General features: G+C 37.7%; 1 protein-coding gene across 1 annotated transcript in view; it reads right to left on the bottom strand.

Annotated features, from left to right (window-relative positions):
• LOC126152217 (titin homolog) overlaps positions 1-27,140 on the bottom strand; it is a 157,167-nt gene extending 130,027 nt beyond the window's left edge. Inside the window, exons 1-2 of the mRNA XM_049915993.1 lie at positions 26,996-27,140; positions 445-632 (exon numbers count right to left, since the gene is read on the bottom strand). Coding sequence (XP_049771950.1) covers positions 445-632; positions 26,996-27,140 — 333 coding nt within the window. The remainder of the gene's footprint in view (positions 1-444; positions 633-26,995) is intronic.
• Positions 27,141-27,342: the final 202 nt, after the last annotated feature.

The raw sequence follows: 27,342 nt of genomic DNA, 5'->3' as shown, positions 1-27,342 counted from the left end.
CAAAAATGTTTAATAAAATTTCTCTTTAGCCTGCAAAGGGAAAAATTATGTTTCAATAAAGATCCCTAATGACCTCCTCCGCAAATAAATGGTGCAGACAGACAATAAAAGTTCAGAGACAATTTGTTTTTCTATGACCTGCACAAATGCCATGTCATTTGTGTCCAGTAATGAAGACATCTCATTTTTAAAATCAGAGTGAAATATCGACTATGATTTTAAATATATTGGAACACACAATATTCATATCTTCCTTGATAAATAAAAGCCAATTTGAGAAACTGTTTACCTATCAAGACAAAAAACACTTCTGAAAACTGCACATCAAACACCACACACATATTATTAAAGTCACTCATCAATGAAGACCACAATATTTCAATTATAAACACATCTGCAGAAACAGGTTATAACTCTGACAATTTTCAAGGCATAAACACAAACCTTCAGCACTCGCAACTTCACACCAAGTCGAGCTTTCTTGTAGCCAAAACGTTCAATTTCCCAGCCATCTTGATTTGATGAGTATGTGTGACAGAATTTTATAAGTGCACGCTCCCATCGTTCCCCTGATACTGATTTCCTTGCTTTACGTAGGAGTTTTACATGCAGTTCTATCAGTGGTTGAGGTACTGAAAATAATAAATGCAAAATAAACATTTCATTGTGGAGAAAAGGCATGTCCAGAGCACATAAATTGAATTACTGAAGTCAGTGTGTTAAAAACGTAAAAAGAATAACACATGGTATTCATGTACTGTGGCTCTTGATCCACTTACTGAAACTAAAGACAACTTTTCCATTTAGATCAAGAGCTGTTGAAGCTGAATATAATGTGAGTAACATAGTTCTTCATTACTATTTTATCATGTTTATCTTTTAGGTTTTTATTTCCTTAATATTTTCACATACAGTAATGATGATCTTTCTCTCTGTTGGATTGGTTACCTGAAGATTACGTACTTTTCAAAACCAGGAACAGCTACAAAAGTTGTTTATGAGTGTGTCTGAAAATAAAACTGACAACTGCTGAAGCTCCATCATTGTATGGCTAATAAAAATTAATCTGAATGGTCTGACAGGTTATCTGAACCCTCTCCTGCCAACTGAAGAGCTACTGTGTCAGTTATTGAGCTACCTAGATCAGTCTTCAATGAAATATCCAACTTTCAAAGAAAGGATACACAAAAAGTAAAGATACAAGTGTACTAAAAAAACAACAAGAATTTTTCACTGTAAGTATCACTTATAACTTTTAACAACAACGCGACATTCCACAATTGCCAACATCAGCTGCAAAGCGGCTACATTTGAAAAGTGTTTCCAAAATAGTTATGTTGATTCCAAATGCCACAAAATCACAGTAATGTAACAAAACAAAGTGAGAAATTTCTGGACCTCAGTGTGAGGGGCAAATAACTCGGAAAGCTTAGCACACACAAACTGTAACTTCACACCAATGATTCATATTATCCATTTTTGTGGTCACAAAATGATTTACCAGAAAGGCTACAAGAAATTGGATTTGGGAAAAGTAATCATGTCAGATTACAGATGCTGATTTTGTCATTATAGCTTATTCACCAGAATATAAATTTCTGTTTCACTGATGAATTTGTTTCTTATGGACTTCTTGCAATTGGTACAGGTACATTTCACTGGTTTCATGTTAACATTATCCTATGTATGGCCGGACGCGGGATTGAACCGTCGTCCTCCCGAATGCGAGTCCAGTGTCTAACCACTGCGCAACCTCGCTCGGTGGGAAAAAGTACTAAAACATATTCTAGAGCTCACAGGTCAGCTGTGTGTGAAATATCAGATATGACAGTGAAACATCAAATAGTAACTTGATTGCCAGGCCATGTTGATCAATTGTAAAATTCATCATTAGATAATGTGCACATCAGAAACATCAAATAGTAACCTGATGGCAAGGAAACTTTGATCAATTGTAAAATGCACCACTAGACAATGTACACATCAGAAACTAATCATAAAATGACTTTGAAAACATGAAAATGTTTGTCGCCACAAAACATTCATCCATCTATTTTTTCTTGACTGAGTGTGTTCACATTGCCATGAAACACTGAAACTTGACTTACATTTTTTTTTTTTAATTTTATTTTTACATTTAGGCTTGTTGTTTTGTACTTTGCAGATAGAATGTCCCTCAAGTGTAGAAGAGACCCTATCTACCCTAATTGATAATGTTTTCTTTGATAAGCTAAAGGCAAGAAAATAACTGTGTACCATGTAACAAAAGTTTTCTCTGACCATGATGTACATTTAGATAGTGTAAATAAGATGGTGTCTTACAGTCTTAATACTCTAGGGTGGAAACCAATGAGAATAATTAATGACTCAAGAATAAATGTTTTTAAGAATAGTTTGCAAGAGATGACATGGATGAAATTTATAATGAACCAAATCCAGACATAAATTTTAATCTGTTCCAAGATAAATAAACAGCATTACTTGAAAATGCTTTCCACGTAAGCTAATCAGAAAGAACATTAAACAGCTATGCAAAAAAACCATAGATCACTAGAGGCATTAAACTACCTTGTGGAAGGAAACGGGAAATGTATCTGTTGGCAACTACAAAAACTATTAAAAATTACGAAGAAAACTTTTTAAGAAATCAAGGAACAAGCACATAATGTCAGAAATCAGTAATTCCGACAACAGACTTAAGGCTATATGGATTGTAGTGCAATGAGAGACAACATTTGGCCAAAGAAGACGATAACATCACTACTGAATTAAATGAAGAACCGTAAATTACGAGAAACAGGTAGCAAATGTGTTTCACTATCACTTCTGAAATATAGTAACAAGTACAGGAACAAACAGTTCAATACAAAAATCACAGCAGTATGTTGAAAAAGCAACTCTCATAAAATTTGATAATATTTCTCCCTCAGAATTTAAGAAAATTATATATTCTCTCAAAAATAAACACTCATCTGGATATGATGGTGTTTATGAGTACTGAAGATTTGTTCCCATATAATAAGCTATGTCTAATCTGAAATATGTAATGCATCACTAACCCAAGGTTATTTTTCTACAGAGATTGAAATATGCCATTGATAAATTCCTCCATAAAAATAGTGATTGGAAAGATTTCAATAACAACTGAATGTTTCACTACTGATATTATTTTTCAAAACTTCTGAGAAAGTGGTGTATTCCAGAATTGAATCCCACCTAAGCAACAATATCCTCTATAGATTACAGTTCTGATTTCAGTGTGTTGCTCTAATTATATTTCCACTCACACATTCACTTCCCAAATTTTACAAGTATTCCACAAGAGAATAGCACTGGTGAGTATTTTCTGTGACCTAAGGCACTTGACTGTGTGAAACACATAATTCTACTAAATAAAACTAGGTTTTATAGAATTGATGGTACAACCAACCAATGGATAATGTCATATCCAATCAAAAGAATGCAGAATGTTGTATTTGGCAACTTGGCCAATGTAATTAGGGGATATTCTTCTGACAGGGGAGAAGTTACGTATGGGGTTTCCCAAGGCTCAATCTTAGGCCTGCCATTGTTCCTCATTTTACGGAGACAGACTTCCGTCTATTTTTGCAGATAATACTAGTATTGTCTTCAACCCTAGCTTACATACAGCAACAGAAGAAACAGTAAACAACATTCTTAAAATCATTATTGACTGGTTTTCTGCAAATGGTTAGCTGCATTGTTTTTTGCATCACATGTGCATAATCTCTCAATGACTGTATCAATACTCGTTTGTATTGTGCTTTATCATCAGTTGAAGGCTTAAAATTGCTTGCGTGCTTTTAAAATTTTTGGGGACATAGGGCCTATCCTCATTCAAAACAATCATGCTCTAATTTGATTCTTGAAGTTTCTCTGGCATACTGAATATTCTATGAGCTTTCTGAATTGCGTGACTCTTGCCACAATATTGTGGCTGCCAACTGTCCAGCTGTTGCTACATGAGATTTATGAAAAGAAGATTTATAACTTGCTAAGTGAAACAATGTATTGTAAGATTGACAAAGACCCCACAAGGAAGATGGAAAGGTAAACATCAGCACTGCAGAATTCTTCTTCTATTCCGCAAGAAGTGGCCAAAAGATTAAAACCTCATAGTTCTGCGCCACACAGGTTATATGGCCCTCCGAAGATTCATGAAAAAGAAGTTCTGTTACAGTAATTTCAACGCTCCCAGGTATGATTTGGCTATACACATTGCCTCTCTACCAAGACCTTTTGTGGGGAAGTGCGCGCATCATTTTCACGACTCTGCTGACATTTCAACAGACTGAAGTCGCTTCGACGCAATGAAACTAACCTACTAGTGATCTTCAACGACATCTCACTTTTCTCTAAGGTTCCTCTTATGGACTCTTTGTTACTCATCAGCAATAAGTTCACAGCCAATATAACAGCACTTTTTCATCATATCCTTTCCTCAACCTACTTTTTATTTAACAAGAGCAGACTGACGGTTTTGCCACGGGCAGTCCTCTCTCCCCTCTGGAAGCACACTCTTTTATGGAAGACTTTGAGGAGAGCACTCTTGATTAGGCACAACGTAAACCAAGAGTCTTTTGGCAACATGTATATGACATTTTTGTAGTGTGGCCCCATGGTGAGGAAGAACTGTCATGTTTCTTGCAACATCTGAATGCAATCCACAAGAAAATCCAGTTTCTGATGGAAATAGAGAAGGATGGTTGCTTACCATTTTTGGACATCTTGGTTACTAAGAGAGTGGATGAGTCATTACAGCATTCTGTATATCGTACACCTGAACATATGGACCTTTACCTGCTAGCATTGAGCTGCCATCACACTTCAAAAACGACCGGCGTCCCTAGAACGTTGGCACACCAGGCCATGTTGTTTCTAATGAAGATAGTCTTACAAACAAGCTAGAACATCTACATTCAGTGTTCAAATATAATGGTTACTCTCCACATCAGATTAGTACAGTGCTAAGGAGAAAGAAACATGATCACCCACAACATTAAGAAGTTAAGGAGCTGTACAAGTTTGGGGCATTCCTTCCATACGTCGGCAGCCTTTAATCTAAAGTTGGCAGAATCCTAGAGAAACATCAAGTTAAAGTAATCTTCCGGCCACTGGCGAAGGTTAGTGGACTTCTCAGTTTGGTAAAGGACGATCTGGGTCTGTGGAAGGCCAGAGTTTACAAAATTCCTTGCCAGTGTGGCAAAGCTTACATAGGTCAGAAGATACTGTAATGTGACAATGTGCTGTCTAGTAAATGCCAGGCATAGTCAAGGTGCAACGGTAGAGAAAGTGGACGCTTATGCCATCTGTGGGCCAGAATCGAAGGCAAAGCGGAAGTGCTTCCGCCTGGTAGCAGCTAAACTAATCAATGCTATATGGGAGACAGTGTATGGCTTGTGCTGCACACTGACAGTGAAATAAAAAAAGAATTAAACTAAATAATATTGCTATGTGTAGTAAAAATATAAATGTAATATTACTTTAATATATGAAAATGACTGTAATTGAATATTGTAATGCTATGATATGTTTAATTGTAAATAGAGAACTTGGCATAATGTAAAATAATGTTTAGGTGTGGGGGGAATCCCCAAGAATGAGAACAGTGTATAGGTTGGCGCGTAATATTGGCGGTAGAAGTAAGTTGGCGTAGCTCTGAGGCAGAACAAGTGCTAAGTGGCATAAAAGCGACTGCCAGTGTGTGCTACAGTAACGTTGCTAACAGACCATTTACATGTGAGCTGAAAATAGATATGGACTTCGTTTATCGTATGGCTACAAGCTAAATGGACACTAAGGCTTGTAAGATGCGGTATTTCGATGGAGATGGGCTGTGAGCGGCAAAATAGTACATTTTCCCGCTCTGAGGTACATGGCACTGCATGGTGCAATGCTGTGTTAATTGTGACGAGTTGCTTGTGCCGACGGCGAGTTGTGACGGGACCAGTAGCTGCATCCAATGACGTATTGTGATCTGAATAACCGATGAGGTCCTCCTGCTAGGCAATATCAAACATATAGAATTAAGTGCTCCCTGTTCAGTCACTTCAAAGAGATTATCAGTGTTACTAACAATCAAATATAGACGTAAAAATAAATTTGTTACGTGCCATTATCATTATTTATTCAAAAATTCTGTGTGGTAGTTGGATCACCAATGGGTGTCTATTCAAACCTATTACACGCGGGAGCCGCTTTCCGGAAGTCTGATGCCGCATGGTCTAATAATAATACAGTAAATTCGGGTAGTGGCATCGCAATACGCACAGTACACAAAAGGTGCATTGAACATGAGCACCATACTTGCCTTTCGCAGCCCAGTAAGTAGCTAGTACTGTATTACTGCAGGACACTACAGATTATTCTGCCACAAAAATCTTGGCACTAGCTAAATCCTTTTGGGATTCAGTAATTAAAGAATCTGTGGAAGTTCATATAGTACAAAATCTTATTAATCGGGATGGCAGCTTTCAACTGGATAAGACTTGGGACCCGGTGATCTCCTTAATATCTTCTGAGAGAAAACATTTTATTCATAATGAGACATCAGGCAACATCTGATGTTTGTTTTTAGTGACACGAGCGCACATTCCAACAGAGGGCGTACATGTAGTTTCACCTTTATGCATACGGGTGCACACCACCGGTGGAACAGTATCTACAGAGGGCGCGGACTTCGATAGAGGGTGCTCCTGTAACAGCCGCCAATGTGCATAAGTTTCCGTGCCAATTTTTGCTATAAGGCCGACACCACGAACTAGCAGACTCCAGTGGCGGACACTCACCTGAAGATGTCTGGACAGTTGCCAACTGAAATATTGTGGCAAGAAGTCAACATGACCTGGCTGCAACCCATAGAATCTGCTCTAATTTCACTATATGTGGGAAACTGAGAATTTTTGGATGCTTACAAAACTATATTTTTGAAAATTTTCATAAGTTACAAGAATTGTGGATAACTTATTTCATGGTAAATCAACGTCAGTGATTCTGTTAATGCCAAAGAATAGATCACCTTGAATTTCGGTGTTTATCAAAGCAAAGAAAGATACATTTTTAAGAATTTTTGGAAGTTGTTGTTGTCCTGTGCATAAACTAATTTGCAGTATTGAATCAGCATTTGTGATTTAGTTACTGTAGCAGATATTATAACTAACATACTGTGTCACATTTACTTTTCACTTTGAAGAGTAGTACATGTTATCTACATTTATTGTACATTAACTATATTTTTAAGGTTGTTAGTGTCTATAATAAACCTTAAAAATTTTAGGGAATTGGCAGTTTTATTCTGTTGCCTTAATAGAAATCTCATTTTGTATTTGCTTCAATTCTTGTATGGAAGTAATAATCTTTTAGCTCAACAGATGAAAAGATAGTGGGCAGGCCTAGTTTAAAGTTATTCATTGTAAAACACTGCATCAGCCACAATGCAGCACCATTGTGAATACTGTACTCAAACACAAGATGAGTTAGTTGACATTCATAAGCAGCTAGAAAATTCCCCGACTACTGTCAAAAGATTGGCAGCTGCTGTGAATCTGTGTGTCGGCAGAGCTCCTGAGAGTTGCGTACCTGTGGTACCAAAGATACCTCAAGTACTACTATCCTCTCCTGTGCATCCCACCACCTCTGCAGGAGGTACAGGATCTGTCATTACTCGTCCTCTTGGCTGCGAGTGGCATGTCAATGGTAAGAACTAGGCATCCTGTATGGGGAGGACAGGGACCACGGAGGACTCAGGGTGTTATACCTATCCCCCTAACTAACAAGCTCAAGGTGCCGTCCTTCACTGAAACTGAGCCAGTGGGATTCACTTCATGTGTTTTGGGGAAACCTGCTTGTCCCACACCAAGAGGAGGCAAACGCAAAGAGGTAGGGATCTATTAATCATCAGCAGTTCAAACATACAGTGAATAATGGTAATCCCCTAGGGATATGGCAGGAAGGAACACAAGATGCACTCTGTGTACATGCCTAGGGGCCCCACTCAACATGACGAAGAGGCTATTGTGGCAGCCACTGAGGAAACAGGGTGCAACTAATGTAACAGTAGATTGTGGTGCACATTGGAACAAATGTTGGATCATCATCTATACTCTGAAGTTACACCGGCATCATTCCAGCAATTGGCAGAGAAGCGTTGAGAAAACCAGCCTTAGGCATGGAGTTTCAACGAAGCTCAGAATTTGCAGCATTGCCCTCAGAACTGATTGTGAGCCCCTGGTTTTGAGTAGAGAGGAAGGACTGAAGCAGCGACTTCGAAGATTCTGTGACAAGCTAGGCTACAACTTCGGGGACTTGTACCACATGGTTGAGAACTGTAGGGTCCCCCTAAGTGGGTCAGATGCACACTACACATCAGAGGCAGATACCCAGGTAAATGACTGCATGTGGGATACAGACAAGTTTTTTTTTTCTTTTTTTTTAGGTGACTCTCTGTCCAATTCAGATAATGATAACTGTAGGAGATGAAGAAGTATAAGCGTAAAGTCCAAAAGAATGCCCTCTACAGGTGAGAGTATTAAAATTCTAGTAGTTAACTGTCGAAGCATTTGTAACAAACTGACAGAGTTTGAAGTGCTCTTGAAAACAATAAAGCTCACCTCGAGCTAGGTACAGAAAGCTGGCTTTAACCTAAAACTGTTAGCAGTGAGATTTTTGGGGAAAATTTAAATGTTTATCAAAAGGATAGGGTAAGAAGAAGGGAAAAGAAAACTGAGGATTTGTTAGATGATGGTCGATTTGGCTTTAGGAAAGGTAAAGGCACCTGAGACACAGTTCTGATGTTGCGGTTGATAATGGAACCAAGACTAAAGAAGAACTGAGACACATTCATAGGAGTTGTCAACCAGGAAAAAGCATTTGACAATGTAAAATGGTGGAACATGTTCAAAATCGTAAGAAAGAATAGGGGTAAGCTGCAGGAAAGACAGGTACAATACAATACGTAAAAGATTGAAGAGGGAATAATAAGAGTGAGAGATGAAGAAGGAAGTGCTCGGATTAAGAAGGATTAAGACAAGGGTGCAGTTTTTGCACCTACTGTCCAATATATACATGGAAGAAGCAGTGATGGAAATAAAAGAATGGTTGAAAAGTGGAATTAAAATTCAAGGTGAAAGGGTATCAATGATAAGTTCTGCTGATGACATTGCTATCCTCAGTGAAAGTGAAGAGGAATTACAGGATGTGTTAAATGGAATGAACGGTCTAATGAGTACATAATATGGATTGAGAGTAATTCGAAGAAAGATGAAAGTAATAAGAAGTAGCAGAAATGAGAACAGTGAGAAACTTAACATAAGGATTGATGATTACAGAGTAGATGAAGCTGAGGAATTCTGCTGCCTAGGCAGCAAAATAATCCAAGGTGGACAAAGCAAGGAGGACATAAAGAGCAGACTAGAACAGTCAAAAAGGGCATTCATGGCCAAGAGAAGGCTACTAGTAACAAATATAGACCTTACTTTGAGGAAGGAATTTTAAAGAAGGTACATTTGGACTGCAGCATTGAATGGTAGTGTAACATGGACTGTGGGAAAACCAAAACAGAACAGAATCAAAGCATCTGAGATGTGGTGCTGCAGAAGAATGTTTAAAATTAGGCGGAGTAATAAGGTAAGGAATAAGGAGGTTCTCTGAAGACTCGGCAAGGAGAGGAATGTATGGAAAACACTGATAAGAAGATGGGACAGGATGATAGGACATATGTTAAGACATCAGGGAATAACTCCCATAGTACTAGAGGGAGCTGTAGAGGGTAAAAACTGTACAGGAAGACAGAGATTGGAATACATCCTGCAAATAGTTGAAGACGTAGGTTGCAAGTGCTACTCTGAGATGAAAAGGTTGGCACAGGAGAGGAATTTGTGGCGGGCTGCACCAAACCCTTTAGGCTAATAGGAAATGTAGGTGGTGTATTTGTCACAGTAGACAAGAAACTGAAATCTACTGAGATCAAAATTTAAGCTGCATGTGAGATTGTCTGGGCAAGACTCAGTATCAGGAATGAGCATAAAATGGAAAATGGATCCTTCTATCACTCACCACACTCACCTCCTCGTGTAACCGAAAACTTGAGAGAAAATCTCAGGTCATTTGTTTGTAAGTCCCCCAATCATACTGTAATCGTCGGTGGACATTTTCGTCATCCAACACTCAGTTGGGAAAATTACAGTTTTGTTAGTGGTGAGTGTGACAAGACATCCTGTGAAACATTACTAAACACCTTCTTTGAAAACTACCTACAACAGACAGTTCATAACCCCATTCATGACGGAAATAGATTTAATGGCGACAAACAAATCTAATCTCTTTGAGGATGTTCGTATCAAAACTAGTGTCAGGCACTATGACATGGTTGTGGCAACACTGACTGTCAAAGTACAAAGAACACGTAAAACAAAAAGATATGTGTGTTCAGTAAACTAGAAAAAAAAAGTAGCAGAGTCATATCTAAATGAGGAATCTGAAACTTTCAGCACAGGACAGTAGCATGTAGAACTACTATAGCTCAAGATTAAAAGAATAGTTGACCATGCACTGGACAGCTATGTATCCAGCAGAAGGAAACTTCTAAAAAAACAGAGACTATTGCATAATAGATGTAAAACAAAGCATAGGACTATGGAAAGTTGCTGAATTAAACATATTTGACTGTCCAGAGAGCAGTGTGTGAAGTGTTCAGTGAATACTGTAGCAAAATATTGTCCAATGGTATTCAATAAAACTCAAAGAAATTCTGGCTGTATATAAAGCCGCTGTTAGTGGCAATAAAGTTAGTGTCCAATCTCTAGTGAATGAAACAGGAACTGAAAGTGAGGGAAGCAAAGCAAAAGCTGAAATGCTTAACTCCATTTTGAAATGTTCCTTTGCAAAGGAAAACCAATTTAATCATTGCACCACCGAAAAGACAAGTGAAATAAATGTTAGTGTCAGTCGTGTTGAGAAACAGCTGACATTATTAACACTGAACAAAGCTCCAGGGCCAGGACAGACAAAACGGTAAGTTGGTATATATTTGCATATTTTCATTCAAAAATGTCATACTGAATAATGTTCTGGGGTAACTCATCATTAAGAAAGAAAGTATTTATTAACTGAATTTTCAGTCGGTGCTTGGTAGAACACAGTAATAACATCAAATTATGTGTCTCTTCAAGCGGATGTGTTGTAAAACCTGTGAAGACTATTTACAACATTAAATTATTTGGTCATGAAGCAGTATTCGGCTTCTTAGGCCATCTTGAAGTGACAATGGAGTGTCACAAACACAGACATCTGTCTTTGCGACAGTCATACGAAGGTTGGCTAAGAAGCTGATAGCCAGTTCGTGACCAAATAAATATAATTTTACAGAAAATTAGGAAGTGTTTTTCTATTTAATGTTAAAGTCTTCATTGCTCAAAGGTATGCTGTAAGAATATATGTGATGCTCAACCACAATGATCTTGTAGCTATTTGTGTAAGGAGTTGGGCATTCTGACTACTGCTTGAGAATATATTTGTTTTCTCATGGAGTTTGCTCTAAATAATCCACTAATGTTCAAGAGGAACAACAATGTACATAATTAAATACAAGAGAAAAATGACATTTGTTACTCCCCATTAAAGTTGTATTTAGCACAAAAAGGGGTGCATAATGCTGCAATCAAAATTTTTGATCCCTTACCCAGTGATATAAAATGTCTAACAGACAGCCAAATTAAATCTGAAAACAAACTTAAGAAATTTCTCCTTGAGAACTGCTTCTATTCTGTAGATGAACTTCTACTATTGTAGTGTGTAAATGTTGGTGGGTAGGAATTACTACTAACACAATATGGCATTGTGGTTTCAGTTGCCTGACACTGCAGTCGTGTGTGTGAGCGGCATTTGCTTTTGTGTGTGTGTGTGTGTGTGTGTGTGTGTGTGTGTGTGTGTGTGTGTGTGTGTTTATTGTTGACAAAGGCCGATGACCGAAAGTTTTAATTGTGAAAATCTTTTTGTTGTGGCTATCTGCGACTCAGCATCTCTGCTATATGATAAGTACCAACTTTCCTTCTCATAATATTGTTACATTCCATCCTGGATTTTCCAATGTTTGATTTTTGACAACTCTGTATAGTACACTAAACAAGTATAAATGTTCAGGATGTAGCCATAATTACAAATTAATATGTGATGTCAGTATAAAATGACTCCATTCCACTTCACTTCAATACATTTCGCAAATGATCCATGGAAACTAACTAAACTACCATAAAACATGAGGCTGACGTATAGAACATGTACATCAGCCTCATGTTTTATGGTAGTTTTGTTAGTTTCCATGGATCATTTGTGAAATATATTGAAATGAAGTGGAATGGAGTCATTTTATACTGACATCACATATTAATTTCTAATTATGGCTACATAATTATATACATAAACAAAGATGATGTGACTTACCAAACGAAAGCGCTGGCATGTTGATAGATACACATACAAACACAAACATACACACAAAATTCAAGCTTTCGCAACCAACGGTTGCTTCATCAGGAAAGAGGGAAGGAGAGGGAAAGACCAAAGGATGTGAGTTTTAAGGGAGAGGGTAAAGAGTCATTCCAATCCCGGGAGCGGAAAGACTTACCTTAGGGGTAAAAAAGGACAGGTATACACTCGCATACACACACACATCTATCCGCACATACACAGACACAAGCAGAGATTTGTAAAGGCAAAGAGTTTGGGCATGTAAAATGATATATCTGTGTAGGTACATTCAGCTGCATATGCAGATACTGTCAGTGAAATATGCTGCAAATAGAATTAGCAGCAGGAAGTAATAACTTTAAACACCACGCATGATGTGGCGGGTTTTCACGCATCTTAGTGTTTATGGTGTCATTTCTCCCAATCTATTTGTCATACAATGATATAATTTTGTGGGTACTGTCTGGAAAATGTGTTGCGAATAGAGTAAGTACAAAAGAAGTAATACATTTAAACGTCATGCACAATACAACAGCTCTTTATGGATCTCAGTTTTTATCACATCATATCTCCTGAACTATGTCTGATACCATGATATTCTTTTGTAGAAGCATTTAGCATTTTATGTGGATACTGCCTGCAAAATTTATTCCAAATACAGCTAGTAGTACAGAAGTAATACAATTCAATGCTGTGCATGGTGTGGTAGGTTTTCAGGCATCTCATTTATGAAGTCGTATCTCCTGAACTATGATAGGTAGGTGCTTTTCACCCCAACAGTGATTGTTAACTGACAGTAAGAGATATGTGTACCAAGTTTGGTTGAAATCAGTCCAATGGTTTAGGAGGAGATGTGCACACGTGCATGTATGCACACACGCACGCACACACACACACACACACACACACACACACACATGTCCATTTATAATATGTATGGAATATTTCTGTAATACTTACGAAATTTCTGATATTATTGTACTACATGCTCTCTAGGTGAATAAATAAATAAAATAGATTGGAGGATCTTGTCTCAATGTTGCACAGTCCTCAAATTATCCTCAAGACTGTTAGAGATGTCCGACATCTGTAGATGATGCTAGCCCAAATTACGCCTGCCCACCTCGCTACAAAACCAGTGGAACTGTACACTCAAAGCTGCATTAGTACTTAGCTGCCACCACACTCTTCTATTACAGTCATCAGGTGTCAAAAAAGTTCTGCACTGTTAGGAAGAGAGCCTGATGCCGCTGACATACTTTAATATAAACATAATCCTCAAAGCTTTTTTGATTTCTATACAACTGTTAAGAAAATAGTATTGGGATCCCTGACGTTATTTAAACTTTCTCATATTGCCCACATTTTCTACATACATCAGTGCTACCTCTGCAAGGTTTTATCACATCCCTGTGTACTGAATCATAATCTTCACTATTTTTTGTATTCTGTGACTGAGTGAACCTGATTTTAGCTCCTGTTTAGCAAGTTTCTGAAACGGTCTTTACAGAAAAACTCATGACATGACAAAAATCAACAATGATCTGGCTTCTGTTTTCTTCGTCATGCTTTTACGTGGACGCTGTTATGTAGACCTCTTGCATTCTATAAGCAACTTTCATATACCGTGCACATATATTCCCTGTTTTTGACTGCTTTCTCTGTCCCACTCTTGCCAAATACTGTTCCACAATAGTATCTGTACTGATAGCTGCTCCACGTAGAACACATACTTTGTTGATGCTGAAGATTTTTACGATTTTTACTGAGATAAACTTATGCTGTGTCACAGGATTGAGAACTGTATGGTACCACTAAATGGGTCAGGTATGTACTACATATCAGAAGTTGCTATCAAAGTAGCTGACTGCGTGTGGGGGTACCTGATGGTGAGTTTTCTTTTTTTTTTTTTTCCCCCAGATTGACTCCCCATGAATTCCAACAAAGACAGCTGCAGGAGGCCAAGAAGCATTACTGTAAAGTCCACAAGTAAATCCCCTACAGGCGAGAGTATTAAAATCCTAGTAGATAACTGCTGAAGCATTCAAAACAAAGTGTCAGAGTTTGAAGCACTCCTGAAAATAGTAAAGCTCACATTGTACTAGGTACAGAAAGCTGGCTGTAACCTAAAGTTGATAGCAGTGATATTTTTGGGGAAAATTTAAGTGTTGATCAAAAGGATAGGGTAATGGGAAATGGAGGTGGTGTATTTCTCACAGAACACAAGAAACTCAAATCCACCGAGATAGAAATTTAAGCTGCATGTCAGATTCCTTGGGCAAGATTCAGTGTCGGGGGTGGTAATAAAATGGTAACTGGTTCCTTCCATCATGTGCCATATTCCCCTCCTGCTGTAACCGAAAACTTTAGAGAAAACCTCAGGTCACTTGTAAGTTCCACAATCATACTGCAATCATTGGTAGAGACTTTCATTATCCAACAATCAATGGGGAAAATTACGGTTTTGTTAGTGGTGGGTGTGGCAAGACATCATGTGAAACATTACTAAATGCCTTACCTGAAAACTACCTAGAAGATATAGTTCATAATCACACTCACAATAGAAATATACTAGACTTAATGACAATAAAGAGACCTGAACTCTTTGGGGATGTTCCCATCAAAACTGGTATCAGTAACCATGATGTTGTAGCAACAGTGGTTACCAATGTATAAAGGACAACTAAAACAAATACAAAGATATGCATTTTCAGTAAACTAGATAAAAAAAGGCAGTCATTCTAAATGAGGATCTTGAAACTTTCAGCACTGGCAGGAGCTTTTAGAGGAACTATGACTCAAGTTTTAAAAAAATAGTTGACCATGCACAGTATAGATATGTACCCAGCAGAAGTTCATAATGGGAGGGACCCTCCACAATATACAGTCACTGTAAAGACACTGAGACTACTGCATAATAGGTGCAAAACAAAACATAGGACTATAGATAGAGAGATCCTGAATGAAATGTGTTTGGCTGCCAAGAGAAAGTTTACAAAGGAAAAACAATTTCATCTTCATAGCACTGAAAGGATGGGTGAAATAAGTGTTAGTGGTGTTGAGAAACAGCTGAAATCATTAAGAATGAACAAAGCTCTGGGGTCCAATGGAATCCCTATCAGATTCTACACTGAATTTGTGGCTGAGTCAGCCTCTCTTCTATCTATAATCTATCATAGATCTCTCAAACAAATAAACCATGGCCAGTAGTTGGAAGAAAGTACAGGTCACACCCGTTTACAAGAAGAGTAGTAGAAGTGATCCACAAAATTACCATCCAATATCCCTAGCACCAATTTGTTGTAAAATCTTAGAACGTATTCAGAGCTCAAACACAATGAGCTATCTCGAACAGAATGACCTCTTCCATGCCAAACAGCATGGATTCTGAAAACAAGGCTCATGTGAAACCCAACTCTCACTTCCCTCACATGCCATACTGAAATCTTTGGATCAACACAGTCAGGTAGATGCTGTACTTCTTGCTTTCTGAAAAACATTTGACTCAATTTCACATTTTTGTTCATTATCAAAAGTATGATCACATGGGGTATCAAGTGAAATTTGTGACTGGATTAAGGATTTTTTGATAGGGAGGACACAGCATGTTATCTTGGATGAAGGGTTCTCATCAGATGTAGAAGCAACTTCAGGTGTGCCCAGGGAAGTGTGTTGGGACTCTCACTATTCATATTGTACATTAATGACCTTGCAGATAATAGTATAATCTCAGACTTTTTGCAGACGATGCAGTTATCTGTAATGAAATACTGTCTGAAAGATGCTGCACATATTTTCACTCAGCTCTTGATAAGATTTCAAAGTGGTGCAAAGATCTGCAACTTGTTTTAAATGTTCAGAAATGTAAAATTGCGCACTTCACAAAATGAAAAAAAGTAGTATTGGATGACTATAATATCTACGAGTCACAGCTGGTTGGCCAAATCATACAAATACCTGGGTGTAACAATATTATGAGAAGGAAAGTTGCCACTCACCATGTAGCGGAGATGCTGAGTCACTTCTTTTTGTTGCACCTATCTGTGACTCAGCATCTCCACTATATGGTGAGCTGCAACTTTCCTTCTCATAATATTGTTACATTCCATCCTCGATTTTCCATTTTTTGAAATACCTGGTTGTAACACTTTGTAGGGATATGAAACAGAATGATCGCACAGGCTTACTTGTGGGAAAAGCAGGTGGTAGGCTTCGGTTTATTGGTAAAATACTGGAAAAATGCAATCAAACTACAAAGGAAATGGCATACAAATCACTCGTGCAACTCATTCCACAATATTGCTGTAGTGTTTGAGGACCCATACCAAACAGCATAAGCACAAGATATTGAACATGTGGCCACAGGTATGTTTGACCCATGGGAGAGTGTCACAGAGATGCTCAAGAAACTGAACTGGCAAGATTCTTGAAGATAGAAGTAAATTATCAGAGAAAACCTACTTAAAAAGTCTCAAGAACCGGCTTTATATGACGACTCCAGGAATATACTACAACCACTTACATATCGTTTACTTAATGATCAGGAGTGCATGATTTAATTAATTACAGCATGCACAGAGGCATTTAAATAATCACTTTTCCTGTGCCGCATATTTGGACAGGAAACAATCCTTACAACTGGTACAATGGAATGTCCCCTCTGCCACAGTGGTTCACAGAGTGGAGGTGTAGATGTAGTATTTTAAAGGGAGTATGAAATCAATGCATCACTGCTTGAGAATCAAGTTATATATATATATTAAATCTTTTGCTTTACCTTTTTTGTTTGTGTGTAACCGATAACACATTTTAACAAGCAATCTGTTTCCTTTTTAATATATGAATTTGCTTATGATTATTTCAGAGTCATATCACATTTTTCTGGTTACATTTCTTTAGTATTGTGTACAAAGTATTTGCTTAATAGCTCCTATCGAGCTACAGGTTATGGTGGCTCATTCATTATGTTACAAACATGCCAAATCCCCTATCACACTAATAATAGTTTTTCTTCATTAAACTCCTCATCAGTAACTAGATTCTTTGTCAGTTCTTTCACTTTGGTTACACATCTGCTTTGTACCAAATAACTACATACTTCTGTTCAGAATTATTCCCCTGCAATCAAATTCAAATTTAATACACACATGCGTTAACTTTTCCATCGTATTCCTCTCCAAATTGAAAACAATTCTGACAGTGTGTTCAATTCTAATATCATAAATAGTCAGTTTCTTTTCTCCGTTACTTATACACATTTTAACATTCTTTCTGAACTTTTTGGAAGTTTTCTTGAACTACTGGTAGAATCGGTATGATTGGCATTTATACAATTACACCTTTTTGCCACCCAAGGACTTTGTATTCTCTACTTACTATAGTTTCAAATTACTACAATATTTTTATGTACAAACACATCCTTCTATTCATCTTGATTTAGGGATGCTTTTCACAGTCTTTTTGTAAGCCACGTATAGTATACGGCTACAAAGTGAAGTCACTGTTGGATGTATTTATCTGTGCCTCCCTGTCAAGAAAAGTTATTCCACACTGACTTCAGTCTCATATAAAGCTGCACCATGTAATCTGCAAGCATCATACATCCTGATCCCAAAATCATTTCCAACGTAGTCTTGTCCCTCCATTTCTTCTGTGAATGACCAGCATGTAGCAACATATAAATTTTAAGATTTGTAAGTAGCTTTTATGTACCTGATGACTCATTCCATGGTGCAATGATAATTACAAACACAACTTATGGAACATGTAAGTAGCTATCTCAGCATACATTTTTAAAATATATTGTCATCTCTATCACTTTAATCTTTTAAATTCCAGCAGGGGGGAGGGACTATTTCTTCTTTCAATGCATATTATCTTTTCTCATATTCATCATTTTACTTCCAAAGAATATTTCAATAAGCATACTTGTACCTGTACCATTAATAAAAAAAATTCATGCACAAGTTACTCTTGCACAAAGTACCTTGTGATTTATTTCTTTATTTATTTTTACTCACTTTCTTCAGTTATGTGACATTACAGGTAATTCCTTTTCGCGGCTTTTGGTGATTAATTTATTTTCAGACACTTTTTTCAATTGTGTCACATTACAGCTGTCATTCCTTTTTATGCCCTGTTACTGACCATTCAGAACAGTACACACTTATCTCAAAGCATTCAGCATTTTTTTTTCTTTTTCTTTTTCTTTTGTGAAAAAGAGAAATGCACAAGAAAGATTGTCTCTACCTCTCAATTTAAGCTCTCAGTGAGAAGAGCAGTGGTTAGTGTTGGTAGCGATAAATATTAACAAACAATAGACTGCCACTTTTCATCATGTTCTCTTTCAATCCTGCACATTTTGATTTCACTGAAGGATGAATGAAAGTACCTACAATGAGATGCCAGCCAAATGCATGGAAATCTTAGCAAAAATTTTGATCATAAACAGTTTTCTCAACATTTGGGGAAAAGATAAAAAGTAGGATGGAAGGCTTGATACTGATGTATGTGCATGAAATAAAGTTTATACAACAGATTAGATACAGTAGATAAAAAATTAGGATTACAGAACTCTACATGCTCTATGACTCCGAGAATTCAGTGAACTGTGAAGCATGTATTTTGTTGCATTTAACTCTGTAGCAGAAAAAATAATGATAAAAAGTCAATAGTTTCCTAAAAACAAAGGAAAGTGCAGTACAGAGAGACATCACAGTTGACAAATAATCCAGGATTTAAGTTATAATCTCCTATCAGTCAACTTCATTAGGATGGGTCATAAATACAACCGATAAAGTTTCCATCCTTGTTTCTTAATTGCCTAAAGCTGGGTTAAATCTGAGCCTGCTGTGTGTGTGTGTGTGTGTGTGTGTGTGTGTGTGTGTGTGTGTGTACGCACACACACATCTGATGAACAATTAATAACCAACATTCTCCTTTTAAATGTCCCTGTTCGACACTTAACAACTCCTCTATGCGGCGACCAGCAATATACCCTAATTTACATTGCCATAATGTACTTTAATATAGAGGGTGTCCCATTTATCTTTACCACCCTAAATAACTGTTTGTCCAGGTGCAAATTACAAAATGTTTCAAGCAAATGCCCTTTAGCTGTCAGTGGGACATCAATCAGCATGATCGCCTTCGTTGTAGCTTTGTTTTTTACAAAGATATGAACAGTGGTATGACTTTCTTAAATGGCACCCTGTATTTTTTATTCCGTAATTCATTTCCTCTCCTAAAGACCTATTCAGAAATGTTTCACAGTGTACCATTCACTGAAACACAATGTTATTAATTACATAACACAACATTGACGTTGACACTCCCAGCGCTTAGTGCAGGTATCAGGGTAATGGAACACATCCACGTGTTGACATTGACAGAAGACAAATGCAAACATAAGTAGAATGCACACCCGTCATTTCATCAAACATCATCAGTTGAAGAGTTGTGTGAGTAGAATGTACACCAATGAAGAGAAGGTGCAAATGCTACTCATCCATGGGGAATGTAAGTTAGCAGAACAGTAATTGCAATACTGTTTTCTTATGTATCGGTACATTTAGTACAGTAGTTTAGTCCTTTTACATACTGTTGTGTAGAGTAGGCATACAGCAAAGGCTGCCCTTCCTACAAACTGCATTGACATAATGTTTCTTTTATTGTTTTTGTTGTTGTTGTTATTGTTGAAGGTAGGTGAAATGCTACGCAGGCAGCGGAACTGTACAGAGAGCAATATCCTGACAAGAACCCACCTTCCCGACAGATACTTTCTCATCTTGTTGCAACGTTTCAGGAAACGAGAAGTTTCAACCCACGAGAACGCAATCATCATAGCACTCGTGCAGACGAAGCTGTCGAAGTTACTGTTCTTGCTTCCGTTGTTATGAATCCACATGTGAGCACATGAGAGTTGGAACACAAGATTGGCATTCCTAAAACAAGTGTGCATCATATTCTTACACATCACCGGATCCATCCTTACCATGACGAAGCTGTCGAAGTTACTGTTCTTGCTTCCGTTGCTATGAATCCACATGCGAGCACACGACAGTTAGAACACAAGATTGGCATTCCTAAAACCAGTGTACATCATATTCTTACACGTCACCAGATCCATCCTTACTATGTACACCTATATCAAGAATTGCATGGGAATGATTTCCACAATTGTATACAGTCCTCTTAGTGGGCACAGTAGCAAATCCTTGCCAATCTGAACTACTTCTTATACCTAAAAACAAAGATGATGTGACTTACCAAATGAAAGTGCTGGCAGGTCGACAGACACACAAACGAACACAAACATACACACAAAATTCAAGCTTTCGCAACAAACTGTTGCCTCATCAGGAAAGAGGGAAGGAGAGGGAAAGACGAAAGGATGTGGGTTTTAAGGGAGAGGGTAAGGAGTCATTCCAGTCCCGGGAGCGGAAAGACTTACCTTATGGGGAAAAAAGGACGTGTATACACTCGCACACACACACATATCCATCCACACATATACAGACACAAGCATTGTCTGTATATGTGTGGATGGATATGTGTGTGTGTGCGAGTGTATACCCGTCTTTTTTCCCCATAAGGTAAGTCTTTCCGCTCCCGGGACTGGAATGACTCCTTACCCTCTCCCTTAAAACCCACATCCTTTCGTCTTTCCCTCTCCTTCCCTCTTTCCTGATGAGGCAACAGTTTGTTGCGAAAGCTTGAATTTTGTGTGTATGTTTGTGTTCGTTTGTGTGTCTGTCAACCTGCCAGCACTTTCATTTGGTAAGTCACATCATCTTTGTTTTTAGGTATATTTTTCCTTCATGGAATGTTTCCTTCTATTATAACCATATCATGAACTACTTCTTATATGTTCTATTTACCGATGAATGTTACTTCTCAAACAAAGGACAGGTAAACACAAGGAACATGCATTATTGGTCCAGCGACAACCCACTATGGCTTAGACAGGTGGAACATCAGCGTCAATGAAGAGTTAACGTCTGGTGTGGGATGCCTGGTACAATTATTGGCCCTTATTTCATCAATGGTAGTCTAAACGGCACAATGTATGCCAACTTCCTCAGACAAACTCTTCCTCCTCTTCTGGATGAAGTGCTGCTAAGAACCAGAATACTTATGTGGTATCAACACGATGGATGTCCAGCACATAGTGCCTTGCATGCACGTTGTATTCTGAACTGACGGATTGGTCGAGGAGGAACAGTTACTCGGCCTACTAGGTCTCCTGATTTAAATCCTCTGGAGTTTTTTCTTTGGGGGTGCATTAAAGATGCTGTCTATCACAATATTCCAATAATTCCAGAGGACATGCAGGTACATATCGTGGTTGCTTGTAATTCTCTTCAGCAGGCAACACTGGAAGCAGTAAATAATTCTTTCATTCAATGAGTGCACCAATGTATCTGCGTCCAGTCACCACTTTGAGCTCCTTTGACTGTTCTACTCCTGGGCAATGGTACAGTAGAGTCATTTTGTGTTCACAGTTTTACTTGGTTTTCATTTGTTTTCTGACAACTCCAGCAAGTGGACAAGTTTGTGATCCCGGGCTCAAAGTCAGTGTTGTGTTATGCAATCAATAACGTTGTGTTTCAGTGAATGGTACACTGCAATACATTTTTGAATAGGTCTTTAGAAGAGGAAATGAATTACTGAATAAAAATACATGGTGTCATTTAAAAAGTCACACCGCTGTTCATATCTTTGTAAAAAACAAAGCTACAATGAAGACAATCATGCTGATTGATGTCCCCCTGATGGCTAAAGAATATTTGCTTGAAACATTTTGTAATTTGCACCTGGGCAAACAGTTATTTAGGGTGGCCACGATAAATGGGACACCCTGCATACAGCCCTGTTTTAAAATATTCAAATTCCTCACACCCAGACCAAAAAATTGTTCCTTTGCTTGGATCCCAAACAAAAGGGACAAAACTACAAAGTCATCATTCCCTCATTCAAGTGACAAGTCCATGGAGAATGGTGTTTCTAACCAAAAGCAAAAATGTTTTCTTTAAACAGTGCTCCACAGCTTTGATGTATTTAATGTACAGGATTATGGAAAACATCAAAGGCTGCTGTGATGTCTGGGCTCTTTATTTGCAATAAGCAATGAATGTTATCGACAAATACTCTCAGGTTGATTCCACATTTCCAGATGGCTTTTGACACTGTTCCTCACATGCAAGTTCTAATCAAATTGTGCACATATGGAGTTTTGCCTAAGTTGCATGATTGAATTTGTCATTTCCTGTTAGAGAGGTCACAGTTAATAGTAACTGCTGGGAAGTCATTTAAAGATACAAAAGCAGGATCGGGGGTTCACAATGAAATGTTATGGACCTTTTGCTGTTGTCAATCCACACAAACACTTTAGGAGACAACACAGTTTGTCTGAAAATTATGCTGTTGTTTAACTTCTAGTGTAGTCATCAGAAGAAGAAAACCTACTCGGCAAACGATTTTGACAGGATATCTGTACAAAACAAATCACTAAATTTCGATTACATGAGAAATCACACAAATTTAAAGGCTATGAATTCAACTAAAAACCACAGAATTACAATTATGATTAACTTAAATTGGAACCATCAAATAAGAAAATTTAGCGCAGATCGCAGTGTTTTAATGGTAGAACATTTAGATGATGTAACAAATCTACTAATGAGAAGGCCTGCACTATACCTGTAAATATCATTCTGATGTATTGTAGTGAAGTGCAGGATACTTCCCGGGCAGGATTGGAGAAGGACATCTTAAAAGCTCAAAGAATGGCAGCTTGCTTTGTATTATTACAAAATAGAGGACAGAGTATCATGGATATGATAACCGAGTTGGGATGGCAATCATTACAGCAAAGGCATCTTTCAATGTGGCAAAATCTTTTCACAGAAGATTGATCACCAACTTTCATCTACATCTACATACGTAAACAGCCAGCAACCATATGGTGCATGGTGGAGATTACCTTATACCATTGCTAGTCATTCACTTCTCAGTTGCACTTGCAAATAGAGCAAGGGAAAAACAACTGTCTGTGTACCTCCATACAAGCCCTCTAATTTCTCTTATTTTACCTTTGTGGTCCTTACATGGAATGTACGCTGGCAGCAGTAGAATTGTTCTGCAGTCAGCATCAAATACCGGATCTCTAAATTTTCTCAATACTGCTCCATGAAAACAATGTCCTCTTCTCTCCAGAGGTTGCTGTTTGAGTTCATGAACCATCTTCATAATACTGGTGTGTTGATCGAACTTACAGGTAACAAATCCAGCGGCCTGCCTCTGAATTGTTTTGATGTCTTCTTTTAATCCAAATCGATAGGTTGAGCATTACTCAAGAGTGATTCACAATAGCATTCCATACACAGCCTCCTTTAAGATGAACAACATTTTCCTAAAAAATCAAGCATTCGCCTCCCCTACCTTTCCTTATGTGCTCTTCTATTTCATATTGTTTTGCAAGATTATGCCCTAATATTTAATCGACATGATCGTGTCAACCAGCACTCTGCTAATGCTGTATTGCAACACCATGGTATTGTTTTTCACACTCATCTGCATTAACTTACATTTTTCTACATTTAGAGCGAGCTGCCATTCATTACACCAGCTAGAAATTTTGTCTAAGCCATTTTATGTTCTCCTATAATCACTCAATGATGGTACATTCCCGTACATCACAGCATAGTCAGCAAACAGCCACAGATTGCTACTCACCCTGTCTGTCAGATCATATCTGTATATACGAAATAAGAACAGCCGTATAACACTTCCCTGGCTCACTCAGGATGATACCCTTATCTCTGATGAACACTCATAATCAACAATAACATACTTCATTCTGTTACGTAAGAAGTCTTTGAGATACTCACATCTCAGGGAATATATTCCACATGATTGTAACTTAATCATCAGTCTACAGTGGGGCACCATATCAAACATTTTCTGGAAGTCAAATTCCAAATGCCAAAATATTTTGTTGACTCCCATTTCTTCTGCTTCTTTTACTTAGCATTAATCCTATTTATCTCAGGGGTCCATTGTACTCAAGAATTTGGTAAGTTTACTTTACTTAATTTTGTGACATATGCCCTTCCTGTCACCACAGTTATTAGTTTCCTAAGAGAGGTAAGTCACGAGTGCCACGTGGTTATGAACTGTGTAAACTTCATTCTGCATACGACTGTATTTTAACTGTTAGTACTTCCTGAGGCAGAAATTGGGGACCTGTCCGGTACTTGCCTGAACAAGCTTGAAAAACCTCCTAAAAACCAGTGCACCAGCCACCGTCTTTAATTTGCCGCATGGATTTGAGCAAGGTATGACTCACCTTTCTGTCTCATAAGTAAGCGAGCTGCACATTATGCTATAAGAGTGAGTTGTTGACTTCCACCTATGTCGAGATAATATAAGAGACAGCAGAGCTTTCATGGAAAGATTTAGATATTCATTTTTCATGTGTGTTACTTGACAGGGAACAAGTGACAAAGCATTTGAAAGTGTTTCCTTGAACTCCCCGCAAAACACTTTAGTATGAACTGCAGAGTAATCATAAAGATGGAGATGGTTTGAACCCCACAGAGAATTACAAGGCATGGTCCTATTGGCAATAAGAATGCCCTTGCCTTTCTTGGGACAAGAGGAACATTCTGTACAAGTCGTTAGCTTATGGGTGGGGGAAGGGGGGGGAGAGCTTGTGATGACACTCTCATCTGTAGCTTTGCCCATGAAGTAGGATTGATTAGAAGGTTGTGAGTTGGCAAACCCAATGAATGTGACACTACCAAAAAAACCTAGCTGTGGTGACAGACTGACCAGCAGCTCAGCCTGTTTGAAAAAAATCGCCAATAGTATCACGTTATAGTTGCTATATTGTTTACAGCATTTCCCACATGTTTCCTATGTCATTGGTCAAAGCTGACAACTTGTATTGAACATTCCTCTACACCCCCTTTCTATGACTGTTCAAGTGAACAGTTATAGCAGGACTTACAATTTAACATCAACTCCATGCCTTGATGCAACTTGGTAGTTTCCTCATTGACAAATCATTACTACAGACAAAACAAATGCAAACAACAGAAAAAAATCCTTCATTCAACCAGTGATTGAATCCCGAACATTTAAATCACACTTATCGTCAGAATACCTCAATTTTTCATTGGCAGGTAGTACTATTATAATTCTTGAGTTACTTATTATTGTTATTTATTCAGACCGTTACTTTTGGTACAAATGGAGAACAATGTGGGCTGTCTGTTAAGCACTGTACGAACAAAGTGAGCTTTTTGCTTAACAGAAGTATAAATAGTTCAGAAGTGTGAACTGCACTACAGATGGTATTGAGTTATTTCCTCAATCGGTGTCACCTGTTGAAAAATAAAAACTGCACATACACTAAAAAGTGGACATTAAAAAATGCATTCACAAACTGCATTGGCTTCCATATTCACGTATTATATATAGTTTTGAGCATACCAATCATATTTTTTTAGTACTGCAGCTGGTTGATTTACTGGCTATTATTTTTAAAACCAGCTGAATTTTAAGTAAGATATTGTGTTAAACTACTGGCTGCCAAACCAAACACATGGCGCTCTTACAGATACTTAGATTTCAAAGAAAAATTTTATTCTAGAAGAAGAACACTATTAAGAAGTTCTTTAGTGAAATATATACTCCGGTTCATGTTAATACCTTTGTTACTAACACGTCAATAAAATACAAACCACTTGTCCAGATTTGACACAACTCAAAACAATGTGTATAAAGAACGCAATTATGCATGCAAACTTTTAATATTAATTTTAAAAAAGGAAAAATATGGTTAATCAATAGTGAGTACGGAAGGGACATAGAAAATTGTTATTGTAATCAAAGGGCGTCCCTGGCTCAAGTAGCATCAGTCTGTTTACAAACAGAACAATCATAACATTATTTAGGAAAACTCCTCGACTGATTGCCAATGATATATATAGTTATTGGAAACAGATTTTCAAGCAGTAGACAACTGACAAAATCGGGCAGTAAATATGTACATTCGTTTCTTTCGGGTTTTGTTTTTGTTGTCTTTCTGGATATAGGTTAGGGTACACATCTCTCGTAAATACACTAACCTTCCAGATACATCTTAATTATGAACGTGGAGCACAAAATGTCAACTGTGTCACTGTGAACAGATCTGTGCCCAGTTATCTTGAGAAGGTATTTTGGTTCACCTTCAGTTTTTTAAATAAGCCCCGCCATAATCTCTACAAATCTGTCATAGCAGAAGTCATTACAGCATTTTTAATAGTGTAACATCTGTAACGCGGTGAGAGCAAATAATTGGTCGAAATATTAATAGATTTATAAAACGTAACAGTATAAAGGTATTTTATTGCATTTCTGCCGCAAAATAATGCCCAAACACTGAGAAACTCTAACAGCACACAGTACTGACGCTTTTGTCAAAGCACAAATAATTAGCGAAACTATCGATTTTACTTACCTTCTTGTGTATTCTCTAGCATTTCTTGAAGCTCTGAGATATTTGGGTGTGTTATTCCACATGACTTCGCAAATCTTTCTAAAAATGAGCAAATGACGGCAAAATTTGGGTCAGAACCACAAGAAGCTTCGCCATCCGACGCCATTTTCACTTACATGAAGCACAACTACGATACTGACAACAAGATTTTCTGGATATGCATCTCTCGTCGTTTAAACATTCCCAGATCAGGATATTCATCACAAAATTGAAGACTTGCCGAACCGAAACACTTGCTTTGTGCGGCTCTACAAAATACACAAAAATTTAAATATCAACTACGCTCTTTTTATACGTTAAATATCTTT

The sequence above is a fragment of the Schistocerca cancellata genome, chromosome 2 (genome assembly GCF_023864275.1).
Source record: "Schistocerca cancellata isolate TAMUIC-IGC-003103 chromosome 2, iqSchCanc2.1, whole genome shotgun sequence".
NCBI classification, from domain to species: Eukaryota; Metazoa; Arthropoda; class Insecta; order Orthoptera; family Acrididae; genus Schistocerca; species Schistocerca cancellata.
This window is presented reverse-complemented; position numbering and strand designations above follow the sequence as displayed.